General features: G+C 44.7%; 1 protein-coding gene across 2 annotated transcripts in view; it reads left to right on the top strand.

The window, feature by feature from the left end:
• The window catches only part of galnt14 (UDP-N-acetyl-alpha-D-galactosamine:polypeptide N-acetylgalactosaminyltransferase 14 (GalNAc-T14)), a 68,465-nt gene that overhangs the window by 43,622 nt on the left and 1,960 nt on the right, over positions 1-22,883 (top strand). The window contains exons 3-14 of one of the 2 annotated variants that reach the window (XM_057017612.1): positions 2,101-2,199; positions 7,165-7,232; positions 8,408-8,473; positions 10,505-10,626; positions 12,538-12,625; positions 13,510-13,594; positions 14,827-14,930; positions 16,848-16,974; positions 18,238-18,330; positions 18,704-18,787; positions 19,865-20,009; positions 21,928-22,047. In XM_057017612.1, the coding sequence (XP_056873592.1) occupies positions 2,101-2,199; positions 7,165-7,232; positions 8,408-8,473; positions 10,505-10,626; positions 12,538-12,625; positions 13,510-13,594; positions 14,827-14,930; positions 16,848-16,974; positions 18,238-18,330; positions 18,704-18,787; positions 19,865-20,009; positions 21,928-22,047 (1,201 nt within the window). The remainder of the gene's footprint in view (positions 1-2,100; positions 2,200-7,164; positions 7,233-8,407; positions 8,474-10,504; positions 10,627-12,537; positions 12,626-13,509; positions 13,595-14,826; positions 14,931-16,847; positions 16,975-18,237; positions 18,331-18,703; positions 18,788-19,864; positions 20,010-21,927; positions 22,048-22,883) is intronic. The other variant, XM_057017613.1, reaches the window with a different exon arrangement.

Below are 22,883 nucleotides of genomic sequence, written 5' to 3'. Positions count from 1 at the left end.
ATTCATGAGTAGGTGAGAGAAACAAATGTAAGGAAAGGTCAAACACACACACACACACTGATCCTCATCAAACCTGACTGACTCTGAAACCACCTGTACTCACTCCATTTGTCCCATTTTTGAATAATTTGTTTTAGGTTTTCATCCTTTTGTGTATTATTTATCTCTGGTGATGATTTTACTTCCACTTTCTTTCCACATTTCCACCTGATTAGGATCTCATCTGGCTTCCTTCTGTGGGAATATTCTCAGTTTGGCAGCTGTAACTTCCAAAGGTTAAAAAGTTTTTTAGCTCTTCTCTCCTCGATTGTTTTTTCCCACTGCTTTACCACTTTGTGTGTACTTTTATTTTTGTGCAGCAAGAGCACACACACACACACACACACACACACTTTGGGGAGCTTGGAAGCATGTTCATATCATCTTCAACATCAGTCAGCTGTCAGCACGACTTTTATCTGAACATCTCACTCTGCCGATCATTGTGTCATCCCATTCTCTCTCTCTCTCTCTCTCTCTCTCTCTCTCTCTTTCACACACACACACACACACACACACACACACACCACACACACACACACACACTCTGTCTCACACTTGTTTTTATCTTCACATGGCTCCTCCCTGGTCAAACTGCTGAATATGTCAACTGCAGAGAACAGAGAGATTGTGATGGGTAGATGGGATGGAGGAAGCAGAGAGGGGCATGATGGGATATGTTATGACAAATAACACAGAGAATTCTATTGTCTCTGCGGGGGGGGGGGGGGGGGGGGGTAAGAATGAAATGTGAATGTACAGTATATTGAGTGCATGAGCAGCATATTGTTGCCGTTATATGAAAATCTGTAAGACACAGCTAGAAAGCATCTTTTTTTTATGAAAATTGAAATAAAAACAACAGGCTCCATTTCCATTATGCGTTTGAATTTCTCATGTTCAGAATCCTCTCAGGTTCAGATCTCATGGATTTCCTCTGGGAATGACTGTAGTAGCAGGAACCTTTTGGACACCAGTTCCGCTTCTTCAGAGAAGGAACTCCAACTCGTACTGGCGCCTCGGTAAAGAGATGCGGAGGACATCTGGAAACAGCTGTCACGGCAGCGTTCGAACTCATGAACATGCAAATTGGACAAACTGCAGCAGATGGGCTTAAGGACGCTGAAGTGCGGGTGATTTTTAAAGGTGCTATACTCAATTATCATATGTGGTGGCCGGGCTTCCGTCAGGTCCTAAAGGAAACACGATGCTACTGAATTCTCCAGGAACTCCCTGGACTCCAGCAGCCGACCAGCTTTTCTCCTCAGACTCTTTGAGGCAGGGTGTGTATTTGAGCGCCGTGGTTTCAGTCAGAGCCGCAGTTTGTTTTTATTACTTTTCCTCGATGTCCTCTGATAATGGATTTGCTCCTGGATCTCAGCGTGTCAACCTGATTTTGGGTCTGGCCTGATTTCTAAGACTTGAAGGGATTTTCTGGCCTCCAAGTTGCACAAGCTAAATTTATTCATTGAAAATATGGATGTGGAGGCTTCACCAGTTCATTTCTGAGAGGGTAAAAATGTAACTGGCCTCTGTTTGGTTGATATAAATGATGGAAGCCGATAGGACAACATGTGTCCTACCACCCATTGATGTGCTGCAGCATGTAACCGTGTGTGTGTGTGTGTGTGTGTGTGTGTGTGTGTGCTGGGTCAGCAGCAAACACACATGGACATTCACACACATACCGGAGCAGGATATAACGAGAAGAGTGGCCTTTACCTATCAGATTGACGGATTGGTGACATTTTCGAGCGGAAACAGTCAGGTTGTGTGCGTGTGTGCGTGCGTCTGTGCGTGTGCGTGTGCACGTGCCGCAGCATTGGTAATGTTTAGCATCAGACTGTTAAATGATTGTCTCCATCTGAAGACTATTGAATGCTCTGTTGGTCTTTTGTTTGTCAGTTGTTCCATGTAAATTGTTTTAATTTTTGACACTTTGACAGGCAGAAACCAGTAAACCAGTCAGACCAGTGTCCCTCTTCCCCAGTAAACGAATGTGTCAGTGGTGTGAAGTGAGAGCTGTTTAACAGTACGCCATGTCTCTGTCTTGCTTTGTAGATGCGCCACCATCCGTTATGACTCTGATCTTCCTCCAACCTCCATCATCATCACCTTCCACAATGAGGCCAGATCCACGCTGCTCCGCACCGTCAGGAGGTAACCCTCAAACACACCATCAGACACCATCAGCGGCAACATCAGGAAGCTACAACAAAGGAATGCTGAGCTGTCAGAAGTTACTGCTGAGACACACACACACACATACACACACACACCCACGGGCATACTGACAGCTTGAACCGAAGGGAGCAGAGGGGCTCATGGGGGACAGATTTTCTTTTAATTGGATGAAAACTGCAGAGCTTTGAGAAGGGCTGAAGGCAAGGACAGACACACACATGCACGCACAAACACACACACCTACCGACACACAGTTTTGGCCTGTGTTCAATTCATTATACCAGTTAGTCGGCAGACTGACCACAGTCCTTACTGTCTGAGAGGATGTTGTTTGTTTGTTTAAAAATGTGGGTGTGTGTGTGCGTGTGTGTGTGTGTGTGTTTAGCACTGATTCTTGTACATGTGTAAACATCCTTTTCATCAGTAATCCCAGACGTCTGAAGATAATTGATTTTTTGATGCATCTCTGCAGTCTGACACTCGCTTGGGATTGATCTGAACAGTTAGGATTCCAGATCAGCTGCCTGAGTGGCAGCAACACCCTCAGAGACGTCGAGCGTCCTCTTCCTGGACAACATGGGTCATCTCACATCTCAGCGTCCTGTGACGACGATGACGTGTTCCTCTGTTTTTGGACGTCTGAAATGCAACCGAGCGCGCGACAACAATTCACAGCAACACATTAAAAAACTGTGAATAATCAGAATCAGGCCTGAATTCACACACACCTCCTCTGTTGGGTCAGTTTGTGAGGAGAGCTCAAGCGTTGATGATGGTAAACGTGCTGGACGGCGATGCTGGAGAGGTCACTCGCCGCTTCAGTCCTATTTTTATAGCTACACGAGCGGCGTGGAGACTCAAGTGGAAAGCAACTTGTGATTTCTAAAATATTCCAAGTGCTCTTTTTTGCCGGCGTTACTATGGAAACAATGCTTTTTGTTTCCTTAATGCGTCAGGACTTCACCGACTGTTTTCAGTGGATTTCTTTGGAAGTCAGAGGTCATATTGATGGATTGTTTATGCATTTATACTTTTACAGGATTTGGCTCATTAACAACAAATTAGATGTAATTGACTGTTTTTCTGAAGGGAAGCATCGTTTTCATTTTTAAATATTGACTTTTTGTGGTTTTGCAGTCTGAGAATGTCCTTTGAAGCGTTCTTCGGCAGTTTTTCCATCTCATGTGTTCTATAGTTGATTATTTCTTTAATCACTTACTTTGCACACTCTAATCGGTCTCTCTGCTGTGAAAAGCTCTGGCTGAATTCCTTCGCATACATCAGAAAAAAGCTAAAATTTGTTTCAGTGTCTGATTTCACCGACGGTGAGGGGCAGTTTAAAGCTTTTCATCTGCTGATCAAAGTGTTTGTTTGTGACGAAGAGCCATCTTATGTCGATATTTAATCAGGCCCTGGTGCACAAATTGATCTACGGCGTGAAGATAAGGTGAGAGTGAAAAGAAATACATAGATTTACAGGATATATTCATTTTTAATAAGTGTAGCTTGTTTTCTGTCTGCGCCTGCATGTGCGTGTTGCTCTGCAGGAGCCACAGATGTGTTGTGGGGGTGAAGAGAACTCTCTGTAGATCAGCACCAGCTCAGCACTTTCAGGCTCAGCGGACCTAAAAATGCATGACAGAGAGTTCAGCTCACTTCCTGATCACTCCGGCTTTATTAGGAAGATGTTCTCAGGCTGATTGATGGCTTTTCTCTTTATTGCACGTTCAGTATTGTAAAAATCCATTTCAGTTGCTGACCAGGGCTGCCACTTCCATTACCGTACCTCCATAAAAACAGATCAGGTTCGATGTTTTTGACTAAATATGCATCTCATTAATGTTCTTGTACCTTAATATTCAGAAGACGTTTGGCTATGATGGACTTTATCTCTCTGAAACGGTTCCTGAGACAATAATTCAGCTAATAACCCAAATCAACCATCCATGACGATCATCTACCCCTAAACTTCCAGGCTTCCTTTGTTTTGGCATTCAAGGCACATGATCCCCTAGTGGGCGCTGTTGCTCAGTCAGACATGCCTCTTCCTCTTTAATCAGCAGCCTGTTGGCTCATCACAATCAGCCAATAACATTACCATAAACGCATTTTAATGTTGTACCAGTTTTTTCTCATTTAGCTCCACATTCACTCTTCGCTGTCCTCACTTTTTTGGGCATCGCCCGATTTAATCTGAGAAGGCAGCGGGAGGTTATCAGGTATTTTGATCGTATTTCACCTGGACAAACTGACCACAGATAAACGCTGATGAGACGCATCTACTGCGTACAGATCTCAGTCCATCCCTGCTGCTTAAACTATTGAACAGCTGAATCAGGATTTTTTTTTTCTACCTTCCCCGGAGCCGTTTCTGTCAGTGCAAGAAAGATTGAACAAGAACAGAAAATAGGTTTAAAATAGAAGTGTTCGTTTAAGAATAATTCCACAGCTGACAGTAACGTTTAGCAGGAGTAAGGACGGTAATTCCGCACCGCTGTCACAGCTCCCGATTGAGAAATTGGTCGGAGAGGGATGACAGGATGCGGTTGAGTCGAAAGCTTGGTGGATGCTGGGGTGCAGAGCGAGAAGTGATGAATTATTCCAGCAAGGTGGACGGGCGGCAATCCCAGCCGTCAGCCAACCAATCAGGCAGAGAGGATGAAAAATGGTGGAAAGGGAAAAAAGACTAAAGTCTAAAACTGCACTATCCGTCTCAAGGAAGTGAAAAGCAAAATGTAAAAAATTTAATACAATTGCTGTGTTTTTATAGTATCCAGCTGAGTAGAGGACGTCTCACTCACGACTTGTGAAAGAGCCACTTCTAAGGTGTAAATAAATCCATAAATCCTGTCCAGTGGGGAAGAAACTGGCTTTTTCTGCTTCACACATTCCTCAAACACATCTGCTGCCTCCACCGAGGGTGAGCACAGTTATTAAAGCAGTTATTAAAGATAAAAAAAATGGACGACATTTGTTGTTGTTTTTAGCTGTCATTAGCATTATGACCACAGAAGCTGTGTCACATGACTGCGCTAAGCACTACAATGTAAACTTTATTGGCATTCAGTGAATTAGTCACATAAATAAAGAGCTCATGACCTAAAGGCTACACATTATACACTTCTCTTAATGTCCCCAAATAAAAAAACAAAGTGCTGCCAAGCTCATCTGACACCTGTTTGACTGTTAGCTTTTAGCCTTATGCTGCAGTCAGCGAGCTAATTAACTACCCGTCCATCTGTCCACTCTCAGAACCACTTATCCTCATTAGCGCTACCCTGGAATGTATCCTGGAATGTATGAAACTGATCAGATATTTTATTGATCAAACCAAAAGGCATCATGAGCTAAAAATACCCCGCTGAGTTAAATTCCCACTCGTAACCACATGTGCTGCTGAATAAATACACATTCTGAAGGCGGGCATGAAGGAAGTGGTCTCTGCATGGCAGCTATGTAGGATTTTCAAAGAATGTCTCTTATAATTGATACACAGGCTGTTGGAAGCGCGGCGCAGACGTCAGGCTGCTATTCTGAGGCTGCAGTATTGTTAGTAGTGATAATATTTTCTGTGAGCTGCAGATAGGTACTCCCTGAGCTCGCCTGGGGGGAGGTTAAGCCTCATAGATTTTTGGCCTGTGAACCTTGAGAGTAAGAGGGGGGGGGGAGTCAATGCGTCCTTTTACCCTGGAGTTTATCTGATAATAATATATGCTGCTCAGGACTGTGACTGTGGACCGTGATGCAGGTGATATTTGCTGCTTCCTGCAGGATCATTTAGCCAGGAAAACACGGGAAATACAGCAGACGTCTCAGCATCGTGTCAGACGTCACGTATGGAATCTGTCAAATCTATAGAGAAGAGGAATTAATGTTAGCATGCAGCTGGCATCATCATCATCATCATCAACATCTCTGTCTACACTAGTTCAGGGCTGCATGTCTGCACCTCTTCGTCCAAGGTTCCCTCCTTTTCAGAGGTTCAGAATGTGGAAGCGTCTCATTTTTTCCTCCAACTTTTAACCCGAGTTCATTTAAAGTGAAATTAAAAAGTGAAGGTTTCTGTCAGACCTGGGGTTCAATGCCAGATCAGATGTTTTATATTTCAAATATAAAAGAATAAATCGAGCCAGAGCTGAGTCCCTTCTTACTTTCTTTTCTCTCTTTCACACTTTTCCTCCTCCTCCCTTCCTCCCTCCAACTCATCCATCTCTCCTCTCATCCATCTGGCCTGACGGCTCCTGGACTCCACAGAGAGGCGGAGTTACAGGGTTATTTGTCTCTCTGCCATCTCTCGCTCAATCTCATTCATTATTATCCCTCTTTCATCTCACTTCACCTCCTTCTGCCTGCATCCATCACTCCTCCTGATGGTTTCTCGAACAACAAGCTCCCCCTGTCATTCTTCACCTCCTTCTGCTCCTACCCACCCTTCTGTCCTTCGCCCTCTTCTTCACTTTAACCCTGCTGAAGCGAACAATACGAACCCTGGCCTGCCCAGGACAATCCTGTCCTGTTTCCTCTCCTTTTCCTCCTACTTCCGTCCTCTTCTCTTCTCTCCACCTTGTGGATGAAGATCATGATGTAATTAAAGTGGAGCTAAAAATAAAATGAACCAGAACACATCATGCTGTGTTCGTTTTTTTTTAACCGGGAAAAGTTATGAATTTTTTATGTTTCAATCTTCGTCTTAAATGAAATAGTTTCTTAGAGGCGACGTGTCGTATATTTTTAGAGGAATTGACATTTTCAGTACGTCCTTCCCTTACATTGTGTGTCGTACGAGTAATGGATTCATCAGCAGCTTGGGGTGTGTGTGGGTGTGTGTGTGTGTGTGCGTGTGCGTGTGCGTGCGTGCGTGCGTGCATGTTGGCATTTACATGCCATCGCTCCGTGTTGCTCATTTTTCAGACTACCGTAACATTTTCTCTGTATTTGCAGCGTTCTGAACCGGACTCCAGTTCATCTCATCCATGAGATCATTCTGGTGGATGACTTCAGTGATGATGGTGAGCCACACACACACACACACCAACACACACTCTTCCAGGTCAGAGACAGCAGAGCTGAGGCCTATTTAACGGGTCAGAGGATGGAAGGTGTCCACGGCAGCTGCGTCCAGATTTTGAGATGATGGTGATTGACTCTCTTTATAGCTGGAACAAACCAAGATGGCTGCTTTAGTTGTTGTTTTCGTAACCTATATCAGATGAACATTAAATCATTGTATATTATTTTTTTCATGGGTTGTTGACCTTCCTCTGACCCTACAGTCAAGGTCAGATGCTACATTTTTATTTCACTTTTGCAATATTAACCTTCATCAGTGGTTCCTCATTGGTGCGGCTGTATGAGGAGGACTTCCTGTTGTAGCCATGAAGCTGGAGCTCCTGGAAAAGATGTTCCCATTGCCAAATGAGTTCCTAGTTCCTGTAGTATGAATGGGCCGAGCTGGTCAAAAACAAGTGAATATTTAGTAGCAGTATTGATAGGTCAACATGTGCCTTTGAACAGGCGCAGAAATTAGCTGAAAAGTCCTGCTATTAAGATTAAATGTGATCATAAAATGGGCATAAAGGTAATCGGCTTAAACTTAATGACTTCATGATTTAAGTTTATACTCTGCTCTCACGGTGCCCAGAGGAAACTCCAGGCTCTGAAGCACAGCCTTTAAGTGCTCATTAAAAGGAATTTAGGTGGTAAATCAGTTGGTAGATATATATATTATTATAACTTGTAATATACATTTTCCCTCTCGCCTAAAATAGACATGTTTCCCCAAAATCAGCTGAGTTGAGCTGAGTGTCTGGAATAATCAGTATTTTTGTATTGAAGTATTTATTAGTACAACTTTAATTCAACCAGCAACTAGTACTGGTTTGTCAGTATTAAGTCCACATCTGTAAACGACTCATATCTGCCTGTTCTTTTTTCTTTTCCCTTCTTCTCATTTTGGAATTCGTCACAAATCAGACATTTCCATTTAAAACGGCGCATTAATGCAGCAGGGCGCCTGTAGTCAGCCGCGCTGCAGCGCCGCAATTGTCAGCCTGAAAGCTTTTGAACTGCCAACCTGCTGCCTCACTTTTTCCCTGCAGAGAAGTGAAATTTCCACTATTTTCGTCTGTGTGACGCAAAACCCTCCGTATTTATTCTGCTTTCTTTCTGTCGGTTACCTTTTCAGAAAGCGACTGTCAGCTTCTCATCAAACTCCCCAAAGTCAGATGTGTCCGCAACCCCCAGAGAGAAGGTAAGAGGATTCAACCCGCAGAGGAAAGCTATCAGTGGTGGCGCCAGTCGACCCACGTGAGGGCTAATGTTGCTGAGGACGGACATGAAAGTGAAACTATCCTGTCAGAGGTTACAGTCGTGCTGTGCGCCGCGGTTCAAAGAATTAAAACTGGACGCAGCTCAGCCTTCAACGATGGCATTTGCTGTGCCAACGCCAGTTTGAACTCCTGTTAACTTTTAAACTTTTGTAGTCGGTCAAACCTTCGTCGGCTTCACAGTTTCAGGCTGTTTGGATCATTGTGAGTCCATATTTAAGGGCATGGAAGTAAAGCTAATCAGGAGGTCGACCCTCCCTCAGCTGCACACTCACCAAGGAGCACGTGCTTTAACGTGTGTCCTGATTTTCACCTGTCTCATTTCAAACCCGCCGTTATGAGCAGCTGAATCGAGAGTCCTCACTTAAATTTCCACAATTACCCCTCAAAGGTTCCACTTGTGTTCACGTCCTGCATCCGTGGAGCCGTTTAAACTCACAGAATAACCTGACTCACCCCCCTCACGCCTGCTGCTGTCTGATTACTCACGTTAGAACACCGATTTGTCCTACACACTGTCAGCGGATGATTTCACTGCATGCACACACAGACGCGTGCGCACACACACATTTAGACTGGGTTTATTCTTGTTAATGGTTTATGGCTTCAGGCTGTCCAACTTGATTGTCTTTTAATGTCCATAAAGCAGCGGGCTGATACTCCACATCCTCGATGACACACATTTAGACTCTCTCACCTCCAACTGCTTCTGTTTTATATTTAGGAACTTTTGCTCCATATATGGGCAGGAAATCCGCCCATAACTCATCCGGGAATCTGTTAAAACTTGCTTTGAAAGGGTTCTTCTGCAGAAGAAGGTTCTGCTGACAACCAGCTGAAACTAAACATCTCATATGTTGTGTTTTGAAGAAGGTTCTGGTGTTGGCTTTGCAGTTTAATGACATTTGACGTGGTTTTATAAGCTTTATAAATAAATGCAGCATCCAAATCCACAATGTAAACACTAATAATTACACTCACAATTCACCTTGATGCCTACTTGATTCTAAATGCTGGGTTTTTCAAAATTCCTGTTTTTGCCAGTGTGTGTGCATGCGTGCGTGTGTGGGTGTGTGAGTGTATATGCGTGTGTGCGTCCAACCATCCAGAAAATAAAGCCTTATTGAGAATGAAATGGGATTTTTAATTGGCTGAGCCTCAGTCGAATAGAGCAGCGTAAAAACGTACAATATCACCGACACACACACTCGACATGGCCTCAGGAACACACACACACACACACACACACACACACAGTGTGCGTCTCAGTGTCAGGAAGTATTGATTAGACCATTTAGGCCAAATAGAAGAGAACATTTGCCCCCATCAGAGGGACCTCCCTAACAGGCTCATTAACACACACGCACACATGCACACGTGCACAGACACACACACACAGACACACACACACACACACAGAATGTGATGAGTCTGTTAAAAGGTTGTGTCCATGTCTGACAAGAGCTCCAGCATTGATTTTTCTCTACCAGCCGACTGGGAAGGAATGAGCAAGAGAGGGAGAGTGATGTCAGTCATCAGAGCAAGGCACTAACATTGAGGAGGTGAGGAGTTCAACTCCGGGAGAACTCTGCCACCCTGCAGCTATGAGGCCGGCTGGGCCAAGACTGCAAAAATGAGTAGGCGAGCGTGACACGTTGAACATATACCGTCTTATCTGATCAGGAATTAATTACAGGCGAAGCCCAGCTTTTCAATATAGCCACTGGCCACATGTTCAGTATCTGCTGCATCCCTGCGCAGGAAATGGGCGGTTTCATCACGCTGCAGACGTGTGTGAGCTCTAATAATAAGAAGGTGTGATGACCAAAGACCGATGTTTTATCTAATCATCATCATCATCATCGTCATCATCGTGATCATCGTCATCATCATCTCCCCATTAAAACGGGGACACGTTGTCATGACAATGACACGGTGTTGTGTTTGTGAACCAGGTCTGATCAGGTCCAGAGTGAGAGGGGCTGATTCTGCAAAGGCCGCCGTCCTGACCTTCCTCGACAGCCACTGTGAGGTCAACAAGGACTGGCTGCCTCCCCTGCTGCAGCGGATCAAGCAGGTAGAGTGTGTGTGTGTGTGTGTGTGTGTGTGTGTGTGTGTGTGTGTGTGTGTGTGTGTGTGTGGGTGGGTGTCTTATTGTTGGGAATTAAGTGTCCTCCTTTGATTTCCTGTCCTTCGGATCCTCTCTTCCTCCTCCTCCTCCTCCTCTTCCTCCTCATCTGCTTCTCTCATCTTGTTTTCTCTTCTTTTGATGTCACTTTTTCATTGCGTTTCTGTCCGTCCTCCTTTCTCACCTTGTCTTGTTTTCGCTCTGTCCTCACCTCCCCATCCTGTCTTCATTCCTCCTCGGTTTGTCCTTCACGCCTTTTTAGGTTTTATTTGTGTTCTGGTGTAATCTAAATGTCAGGATGAAAAGTTATTGTTCCACCTCTCAGCCGGCGGTCTCCGCACGTGCACTTTTACATGCAGCCATGCTTTTAGCACGGGACCATTCGTCATTAGGATTTCTTGTTTCCTGCTTTCATTCTTCTTATTATTAGTACTTTATTGTTCTTCATTATCTTCTGAGCTCATTTTCGTCATTTTTGTTGGACAGCATCTCTTCCACCCTCCCACACTTCCTGTTTTCACACTTCCACCCAACTTTTCTCATTTGTCATCACCTAATTTCAGACCTTTGTCCTCACCACATGCCTCTCCCCCCCTTTAATGTTTATTTTTCATTTTCATCGTCCCGTCCTTTGTCACCATCGGCTGAAGTTAGAGTCCTTTGATCTCTACCGGCAACAGCGATCGATAGACCAAAGCCAGCCGGGGGGCTCTTCTGGATCTGCAGCCATGCCATCATCCATATTCATGGCCACGCTTTAACAGTGTGTGTCTGTGTGTGTTCAGTGGCGTCATCCGTCACTGTCAGCCAGCTCACTTCTGCGTTGTGCCTTTAAATTGAAATGTACACGATATCGATCCTGTGAAACACGAGGACTGAAACCATCATCATGGTCTGGCTCCTGGTTGTAGTGAGATTCTTCTAAACGCTGTCATCCCGTATTTTACTTAATTTATCCTTCATTTCTACCTCAATGGCACCGTTTTCAAAAGGACATTGGTACCCAGAAGCACGTCAGACTTGAGCGTCCTCAATTAGTTTGGTCTAATGTCTGGTTGCTCCCTCGGCCATATTACGGAGCAGGTGGACTGGTTCTGGACCATTAGCCACCGGGTCATAGCAAGGGGACTGCAGGCTGCATCTCTGTACACCCCAGCCACATTACAAAGCACCGCATCTGCTTTAATAGTCGTTAATGTAATGAGTCCTCGCAGCGCTCAGGGTGAAGTGTTGCTGCCATAGCTGTTGTAATCGGATGAGTTTTCCTCTCAGCTGACTCAGGATCTGATCCCTCATTTCATACGTTTACTGTTTGATATTGTAACTGAGGAGATTGCATTGTTATCGTATCTCCTCTATCACCAATAACACAATTTTAATAGAAACCATATTGCAGTTTGCGGTTTTACTTTTTGAACTTGCAGAGTTTTAGAAAACTGGAGCGAGCGGATTTTGTTTTTCTGTGCAGATTTCTTCATTTTATCCAAATAAATTGAACTTAATTCCTCTTACTCTGCAGTCTGTATTCCATTAATATAATGAAACCTGCATAAAGAAACCTCTCGCCACATTTGATTTGTGCTGAGGTCTGTGTCTGCTTTCATTCAGACTCTTTTCACCCTGTTTTTTATTCCTCAGCGTTTCTTGATGACTACGCCTCTCGTTTGTTGAGTTTCCTGCTTTTCATATCTCCCACTTCCTTCCTTACTGCAAAACAGGAGCGAATCAAACGGAGCCAAACTGAGAAGAGGTCGCTCATGCACGACCGGTGTCAAAGCTTTTGGCCTTTGACATCACACGGTGTGCAGTGGAACGACCTCGGACACGCAGCTGCTGATTTGCCTTGTGTTTTCTGTCCAGGACCCAACCCGCGTGGTCAGCCCTGTCATCGACATCATCAACATGGACACGTTTGCCTATGTGGCGGCATCGGCTGATCTCCGTGGAGGTATGGACAGAGAACAGGAAGGGTTCTGGATAGGGATGTGGGGATAAAGGAGCAGACGCTGGTCCTGCTACTGAGTTGATGACTGTTTCACTCACCTGGTGTTACGCTGCAACAATGAAATCCAGCAGGATGACTACAACATGCAGGGTATCACACAAACATTTATCTGAGTCTCCCTGAGTGATTTGTGGGCAATAAGGGAGGATAATGAGAGTCTTCATGGTTCTGTCTGGATAGGTCAGACGTTTCATTCAGCAGTTCAGGCATCACTAAAAAGATGACGAATCGGACGGAAGCTTTCGCCGTTTCCTGCTCCAGTTGTGCAGTTGCGGATGATGTGAATCCAAATAGCCTGTTAATGATGGTAATGGTGCACATCTGTCCTCCGCTCGGCTGTCACTGCTCAGCTTCACGGTTCCATTAGCGCGCCTTATCCCAAATCTTCTCGTCTTGGTGACAATGATCCGCCAGTCAATGCCGATAACGGCCATGTGCGCCATTCTCATGCACAGGCCAAGGTGATAGCCGGGACATTTGAATTACAGTTTCTCATCACATTAAAGACTGACTTGAGCCACACACTCGGCTCTACCGAGTTCTGTCAGTGTGTCTCGCCAAAACACAAGGAAGCTGTCAAGGACACGCTTTTGTCCTGGATCATCGTGGTTTCCTCTGGTTTACTAACCAGTAGTTAAACTGGTCTTTTAGCTCCGTTCAGTTAAATCTTGCATGGAAAAGGTTTTAACTAAAAACCAAGTTTGTGAATTTTTTTAATGTATTTGTTGGCCATTATCCTGTTAATTGCAATTTTTTTTAAAAAAAAAAATCGGTTTCTGTGCATTTTTGAAGGGTGTAATCATGCAAGTGTGTTTTCTATCTGACAGGGTTTGATTGGAGTCTCCATTTTAAGTGGGAGCAGCTGTCACCTGAGCAACGAGCCCGTCGGACTGACCCCGCCCAGCCAATCAAGTAGAAGCCTACACACACACACACACACACACACACACACACACACACACACACACACACATACACACATTATAGTCCCTCTCCAAGATGAAAATTGTAAAATTATCTTAAACAAAGCTCAGTATGTTCAAAGTCTCTGATGTTAATGGTTGAGCAGAAATATGTTTCATCACTGAGCTGCACATGGCTACAATTAACATATTGGACTGTTGTATGTACCATGTTTCACTGTCTGAGTTGATTAATTACAGTTGGTAATAAATGCATCGCCCTGGTTTAGCCATGCTGCAGCGCCCCCTGTTGTCTGGGTGGTATATTAAAAACATTTGGCCAGTTTCCTTCCCTTGAAGTCTGATTTGTGGCACAAACCCAGTTTTAACATTGTGCCAGCATCACTCTCTCTGACTTCCTGTGTGTTTTATTTAGTCGAAGTCAAGTGTTAAACACTGACAGATGGGCGTGCGCATATTCCTACAGGACAAAACCTGAATCACCTTATCCATCTGGGATAGCACTCGTCTACCAGAGGTCATAAACGCTCTTTGCTAGTAATGATTTAAAAACTCACCATTTAGACTAAGCGTGTATTAAATATACTTAATTTCCTACTTCAACCATAGCTTTTTTATTCATTCTTTACTCATTATACATGTTTCCCAGAAGCCAATGCAGGTTCCCACCCCACTGCCAGCCCCTGACCCTAACTCTGACCATCATCTACATGCCTGACCTTTACTCTAACCTTCAACTCAACCCATTTCTAACCTCAACCTTAGAACATAGTCAGAACCCTCATCCAGAACCAGCCAAAATGTCCCCACATTGCTAGTGAAACATATATTCTGGTCTTCACTACATGGCATGTTGACAAACACACACACACACATAACGCACGCGCACGTGCACGCACACTAAGTGCTCTTTGCAGGCCGTGATGGCAGGATAATCACTGGTGAACAGAGGGTGTTTGATGACAACTTGCTGGCTCTGTTAATCCGTCACATTGTCCAGATCATCATTCAGACTGTGTGTGCATGTGTGTGTGTGTGTGTGTTTGGCTGCCTACCAAACAGCTTTCTTTTGTTCTAAAAAGAGGATAGAGCATAGTGGTGAATTAGTCTATTTGCTGAATTCTGTTGAATTGAGTTAAATATATATATTTTCCCCAGTTATTTGTTTTGGTTTGTTTTTAATTTTCCCAACTGAAATCCTCCCTCCATCCTCTCTGACAGGACTCCCATCATCGCAGGCGGGCTCTTTGTGATTGACAGGTCCTGGTTTAATCACCTTGGCAAATATGACACCGCCATGGACATCTGGGGCGGGGAGAACTTCGGTGAGCCAGTCAGTCTTTTCTCTGCTGCGGAGCCATTTAAGTGCATGTTAGCATCGCCCAAATAGTTGTGGGAGCCAATAGTTGTGGGAGCCAATCCCAGCCAACCTGGGTACACGTTCACGTTGAAATCACTTTAGAGAAATTTGAATATCAGGACTATAAAAAGCCGAAAGCCTCCCATTTAAACGGTGCAGATTTTGTTTTTGGAATCTCCAAAGTTGATTATTTTGGCGTTTTGTGGCTGAATGACACCTGAGCTGCTAATGTTGACCACAGTCAACACACCTTAACCTCCACCTGATCTGGCTCACAAGAGAGGGGCCTCGATGTGGGAGCAAACTCACATCAACGAAGGCTGGAGCGTTTTACAGGCGAGACCCGTCCCACAGCAGCATCTGCTGCCTCTGCTCCTACCTGCCTTCTCCTCTGTGTGAGTGTGAGTTTGTTGATTGCTGCGCTGCTGCAGTTCTCAGATCAATACCGGCCTGGTTCTCCTCTCCCAGGCTGCTACACACACACACACACACACACACTAATTTGTACTCTGACATGTTACCGTCAGCATCTTTCTGTCTCCTCGTTTGTCTGTGTTTCTTCCATCAGACTACATCCACGCTTTTACTTCCTCTCTGTAAACTTTGAGAACTTCTCGCCGTCTCGTCCTCCACGAGGGAAATTTATTTCTCTCTCTCTCTCCTCTGAGCTCAACACGCCAGCGGCAACCCTGTCAATTTAGAGCAATTTAGAGTCTGTTGGTGGATCATTAAATATTCACAGATGTTTGGCCCACTTAGCCACCACGAGCCAGAGTGAAAACCAATGAGATGGAACAAAAGAGACCAAAATTTATAAGAGCAGCGGGCCTGCTTCGGCAGAGCGAGCAGGTAACGTCGCACATGCTCACGCAGCGCCTGTGTTTATGTAATGTCTTCATGTCTCGTGTCAAAACAGACACCCGACGTGAAATACGCGGCGCTCTCCCGACAACAGGAAAGCAAAAGCTCCATTTGTTATAAATGACAGCGTGCTGATGATGGCTGCATTTGCTGCCAACAAAACCATTTGTAAACAGCAGGAATTGCTGCTGCCGTCTTTGTGTCAAGCTAAAGTCCCATCTGAGAGGGATTAACGTTGCCGGGTAAAGTGGGGGGGATTCTTCACCGCGCTCCTCTGTGGTTTCACCTGTCACTCCACACGACGGTTCCGCTGCCACACACAACCTGATGTGAAAGATTTGGCAGGAACACACGACTCCTTCAGCGGCTTATTTTCCATCTTTAGTAAAAAGAAAATCAGGTGTGAAGGCCTCCTCTGGGTTTTCTTGACCTTGCTCAGAGGATCTCTGGAGAACCGGAATTTGGCTTCAGAACAGAGAGTTCAAACACAGATGGTGTCCAGATGACCTGGCTCAAGTTTGTGTGGTCCAGGAGGAGCATTTGAGTTCAGTTTACTTTTGCATGGTTTAATAATAATGCACAGATCTGGCGACCACTCAGATGGTTACTGCTGCCACAGGCTCCGCCCCCATGGTGCAGCTTAGTGACTGTTAACAGAAGATGGTTGGATGGATGGATGCACAGACAGGCGATAACTAACGTCCCCCTGTCAGGCGGTTCTGTCTCCGCCAATCTTATTTATGCTTAACATCATGACCTCTGACCCCAAAACAAACCATAACAATTACACGTGTCTAATGTCTCTCATGCCTGTTCTACCCTCCATCTTGTCATTCTCCTCTGCTCTATCTCTCCTTCTCCCCTTTCCTTATCCATCTGGCCACCAGCAGGAGGGTCAAGGTTTCTTCCTGTTAAAGGGAGTTCTGGGTCTGGGTCCGGGTTTCTGAAACGACGACTTAAAAATACTTTGTTGTGGCTGTGACTATTCAGTTGTTTGCGTCTGTCTGTGTCTGGCGTGCAGAGATCTCCTTCCGGGTGTGGCAGTGCGGCGGCAGTCTGGAGATCCTCCCCTGCAGCAGGGTCGGCCACGTGTTCAGGAAGAAACACCCGTACGTCTTCCCAGAGGGGAACGCCAACACGTACATCAAGTAAGGGTTCCGACCGGCGTCAATGTCTCAGCAGGAGTGACCGATTCAGAGCATCAGGTGTTTGACTGGGAATATTCCTGCCGTTCTGGAGCAAACGTTGGCGTGAGGACTTGAGGAATTCACTCACGTCACGTGACTGACGGGAACCAATCAGAGCTCTGATCAACTTTGTATACAAGCAGCAGTTGGGGAGAAGAATTTCAGGTTTATGTGTGTAAATGTCAGAAAGGGAAGGAGAGCGAATCAGACAGACGTGCACGCTCTCGCGTCCTTGTTGGAGTGGATTTACAGTCGTCTGTCGGCCTTTTGAGCTGCGGGCACAACATTATCCTATTAGCATAAGCTGTGCTCAGTTGTCTGCCGCCTCAAACAGGCGACACACAAAGATGTTTACACCCATTAGCAGGACTAATGTGCTCAGGCTGCCCGTGAATTGATCTGGTATAAATAGATTAATCAGAGCTGCAATGGGGATGCCGGTTCCATTCATTCACTCCAGACCGGATCAACATCAAAGGGAACTCACTGCGTTTCTGTTTCTCTGAGGGATAACTCCATCCCGTTAAAGCGAACGATCCCTCATCATCTTCACACTAGCGTATTAATGTGAGGTTAATATTTTTAGAAGCTTGTATTTGGGATAATCCTTCTGAGTATTCGCCGTCATAAACACCGACTCTGAGACAACATCTGTTCTGGGTGGACGGCCCGGCGTTTGGTGCCGATCTGCACCGGAGCCTCTGTTGTCCCCTCGTTATCGGCAGACTCGGCACCGGCAAAAATGATGAATGAAAATAATTTGATGTGTCAGATTAGGATATTTTCTCCGTCCCAGAGGCCGCTGTCACTCGACACGTTCCAGCTTTATTTATGTTTTTGAGCCAACGTGCGTCACATATTCGCCCTCCACGTGTAATTCCAGTAACACCAGTAATGCGCTTGTTCTGTCATTTCAAAGAGTTTTGTCACAGCAGAGAGAAACTCGGCTAATAGCTGGTTACCTCGGAGAGGGAAGAAAGAGCGAATGAGGAGGTGAGATAGGCAGAGAACGTAGCTCAGCGTGGTCACAGAGAGCACAAATAATGTGCACCGCGCTCGGCGCCACCATCAGGACTGATCGGGAGGGGCCCACATCAGAAACGCACGTGTGCAGCCTGATGTCACCTTTGTCCCGGCAGACGTCTTTATTGATGCTAATATCATGAAAAGAAATACTTTTCAAGGGAAAGGTCGTCACCGTGACGACTGTTTGTGTGGTTTCAGGAACACGCGGCGCACGGCTGAGGTGTGGATGGACGACTTTAGCCTCTTCTACTACTCGGCTCGTCCTGCAGCGCGAGGGAAGTCCTACGGAGAGTAAGAAGCGTGTCATTAGTCCTTGAAATGAGACGGCTGTTCTGCCGTGTCATCGTTTGCTAGATAAGCAGGAAAACCTGCCTCGTCAGGCGATTAAAGGTCAAAGAGGTTTCGGTCTTTAACTGCGATTCTCACATTAACCTGCAACTGGCTCATTTTTAAGGAAAAACTTGAACCAAGGTTAAAGGTCAAACACAACAGATTTAATTAAGATAACTGTCATTTTTCACTTAAAAAAACAAAAACGTAAGGTTCAATCAATACTTATTATAATATAGAAAAACCCACTTGAAATCAAACAGTCGACCCCAAAATGGCTGCTGATACTGGGTGTGTTTTCATCTCAACACTGTTCTATGTTGTGTTTCACCAGCATAAGAGGTCGACTGGAACTCCGTAAGAAGCTCAAGTGCAAAACCTTTAAGTGGTACTTGGATAATGTCTACCCGGAGCTCAAGTAAGAGAGTTTTGTTTGCCTGACATCATTCATGACTAATTAATTTACACCAAAAAGAAATGGGGAAAAAAAGACGTTACTCAAAACAGTTTACTGGAAAAGTTTTGAATGTAATAACTGAACAACACAAGACTGCACCCACAACATGGAGGCCAATAAGCTGTGAACGCTAGATTTCATGACAAAATTGAAGAAAAGGTTGATATTTACTTTTTTACATCTCAAAATGATGAAATATGATGAATGAAATACTCAATTAAGTCTGAATTTTCTGTTACCTGCTAGCAAACCACTAGCTCAAGTTTGGGATGAGCCAGCTTAATGAGCAGCACGGCATCGTCCACAATCCTGACTTACATCACACACAAACACATGCACACACACACCACACACACACACACAACACACACACACACACAACACACACACACACACACACACACACACACACACAATAAAAATTCTGTTTTGTATTGTAAACTATCTCAAAAATGCACAGACTTTCAGAACTATTCTTTCAGACACATCCTCTCACTTTTACACACACACACACACTTAAATACCCATTTATCCACTGGAGGCTGGTGTTAATCCCCCTGAATGGAATTAACGAGCTTGCTCTCAAGGGAAGATGGACCTGACCCTTAAAACGTGGAATAACCTTTAACGGGTTATTAAAACACAGCGAGATAGCAGATTGAATTAATGCTACAGGGCTTAAGCCCGAGTTTGTAGCACGGCCGAGAAATTTAACAAGGAGGATAGAGAAAGTTTATCAAAGAGGAAATTTTCTGAAGTAATGAGTTTGGAGAATGATGGACTGAGCGTATCTCTTAAAGGTGCCGTGTGTCATTTTTGAAAATATTATAAGAAAGTGTTTCTGAATCACAGCAAGACCACAACAAAGCTGATTTCCAGCTTCGTAAACGACATCAACACTCTACTAACTCAGTTTACCTGACTGATGGGGAGTGTTTGAGGCCCCTCCTTCTATACACAAAAGAAGAGGAATATTTTCCTCTTCTTTTGTGTGTTTTTCCTGGATACACGTGGATTCTTGAATGTTTCCTCTGTCAGGGTCCCAGATGACTCCGACTCCAAGTCCGGTGTTATCAAACAGCGGCAGAACTGTCTGGAGTCTCAGAGGGTCGAGGGTCAGGAGCTTCCCGTCCTCACACTGGCGCCCTGTGTCGGAAGTCAGGGGGTCAACGCCATTAAGCAGGTAAGGTGGCCTGAAAAAGGACAATCAGCTTTAGCTTACTTGGTTAAAATTAGCCAAAAACTGTGTGTTACCACCTGTGCTACTAAAAACATCTACAAATATAACATTTCTGTTGGACTTGAATATTTAAGTCAAACAGCAGAAAATGGGAACCATCCCAAAGAGTCACAAAAACAATGAAAAAATGCTGGTTGGACTCAGGAATCTAGTTTCCTTGTGGCTCCGTTGAGCCGCAGCTGCTTCCGGACTCGTCCAGGAATCGATAACAGAAGCCCAGAGAGGAGAGTGTTCGTAGTGCCGCCCTGGAGAATTCAGACAGATCGTTCTGTTCGCTTCACGATGACTCTGACCGACTCCGACTCAGGAGGTGGGAACCATCATTATGGAGAAACTCCTCCTGAAAACCGAATCGGAAAATCTCATTTTGAGGTCATTTTGCTGATGGTGTCAGCCTGCGGGCATGTTGATCACATGACCCCATCACTTGTGTACACACAGGAAATGCCGACCTCATCTTGATGTGTTGCAAGTCATAAAAACAAATGGATTTCACCGATGAAATAATGAAGTGACATTTCGTTCATTTCTCTTTCCATCTGAATAAGTTCATTTTTATTATTTTTTTTATTATTTTATGTGTTTTTCTTGTCTCATGTGGCTCCAAATATTACGAGCTGCTCGTGCAGCAACGCTCGTGCAGCAACGCCGACCGCCGACCATCATTCTAAACTTGAGAGGATGCTACGTCTCTCGCGGAAACGGAATTAGAATTTTAGCTCCTGAAATATTTAGATTCAGACAGCTCAGATAAAGCTCAACAACGTCCTCAGGAGGAGGAGCAGAACTAACATCAGCAGAAATTTCCCCGTCATTTCCAGTAAGTTGTTCAAATATGACCTGAAATGTGTCCATCAAACTTCTGTTTGAGATCTGTAGCATCCACATTTTTTTCAGTATTTATTTAGTTCATTTGTAACTAATGCGATCTGGATGCAGAAGTTCTTGGAATAACGCGCATTTGAGCGTAACACGTGGTGATCTCTGAACACGTAATGTTAACAGGTCTGTTCATTGATCGACTGTGACATTAACCTCCGGTGTCAGTCCCTCTGCTGCAGATCAATAAGTCCATTGTTCCCTTTACAAGCTCCGATTGTAGATCTTTACTACCTGTAAATCCAAACCAGTAAATAAATGTGACTGTTCCAGTAGGGGGCGCTGGTCATTCTGGCTCACCTTTACATTTGCTTCTCATGGAGAAAAACATCTTTAGTTCGGCACATCCTGATGCTTTACTTCAGCCAGACCAGCAGGGGGCAGTAGAGGCATTTCTCAATAATAATAGATGTAATCAATGCAGCAGATCAGATTCACCAGGACACTCTGGATCATGTTTATGACATTTATTAAATATTTATCTTTTCATCTCGCTCTCATGTGACCCTGCAGATGCCTTACTGCTGTAGCGTTGACCTTTGACCCCTCATATTTCCTGTGTTTGGATGTTTTCCCACCTTCATCTATGAATGAATAATTCAGTGCTGCTGCTGGATCCATCTCCACCAGGCTGCACCAGAGGTCCCACAAGTAAAGCTGGGGCGCAACAACGACCTTTGACCCCAGTTCTATATAAAACTGGGATTATTTAAGGTCACTCTCTTATCGGTCCTGCAGGAAAGCAGCAATGAGATTATAAGAGCGGACCATGTGATTCTGGTGTAGCTGTCAGGGTTCCACGCCAGACTTTCTTCTTCTCCTTCAATGTTGGAAAAAGGGGAAAAAATACTTGAAACAATTTTGACATTTTGCAATGAAGAGCTCTGTTGCAGCAACATTCTGACTGTAGGTGCTCTGACGTGGTTCAGCTAGTTGATGGATGATAGTTATGTTGACGCGTGTGTTGGTTGTTTGTGTGCAGGAGTGGGTTTACACACACGGACAACAGATCCGACAACAGCAGCACTGTCTGTCTCTGTCCACCACCTTCCCCGCCTCCCAGGTCCTGCTGCTGCCCTGCAACATGGCCGACGGCAAGCAGGTCTGCACGATTACACACGCGCGCACGCACACACACACACACACTCGCTACCACTGGTGTGTCTCCTACAGGAGAAACTCTTCTACAGTTGATAAATTAATATAAATGTTAATTAATCTGCAATGAAATATGTTTGATGATAACACTGACTCAATCACACACACACACACTCAGACACACACTCAGACACACACACACTTGTCACCACCTGACCACTGGACACCTCGACAGCATCCCAGGAGCCCCCGCAGCAGAGAGCAGCCTGACAACCAATAAATCACCCGAAAGAGAGAGAGACGTGAACATTAGCTCATTACCCCTTACCAACTGTTCAGCCAGCTGCAGTGTGTGTGTCTGTGTGTGTGTCTGTTGGTGTCTGTGTCTGTGTATCTGTGTCTGTGTGTGGTAATTCTACAGTCAACATAGGTTTCCACAGTTTGTACCATCATGACCAGGTTAAAAGGGGAAAGTAAAGATTCAGAATGTTCAAAATGTAACAGCTATAAAATGAAGTCTGAAATTATGATTTATATATGATAACAAGACATTGCTTTGCTTTGTTACTTTGTAAGTACTGATTAAATCTGTTTTTTAAAGCAAAAATTCAACCTGAAAAACAGTTGCATTAATTTTGCACTGGGCTCCCAGCGCATCCTGGGAGATGACCCGAGAGCTTGTGTGTGTGTGTGTGTGTGTGTGTGTGTCCATGTCTGCTCGTCTACGTGTGTTGTCTTTAAATAAGCAAAATGGATGCAGATCATGTTTCTTTCCTGATTAGCTGCACCGTGATGAAGTGAAGCCTAATTAATTCACTTTTAATGATTCCACACTCTGAT

This window comes from Takifugu flavidus, chromosome 19, assembly GCF_003711565.1.
Source record: "Takifugu flavidus isolate HTHZ2018 chromosome 19, ASM371156v2, whole genome shotgun sequence".
Lineage (NCBI taxonomy): Eukaryota > Metazoa > Chordata > Actinopteri > Tetraodontiformes > Tetraodontidae > Takifugu > Takifugu flavidus.
This window is presented reverse-complemented; position numbering and strand designations above follow the sequence as displayed.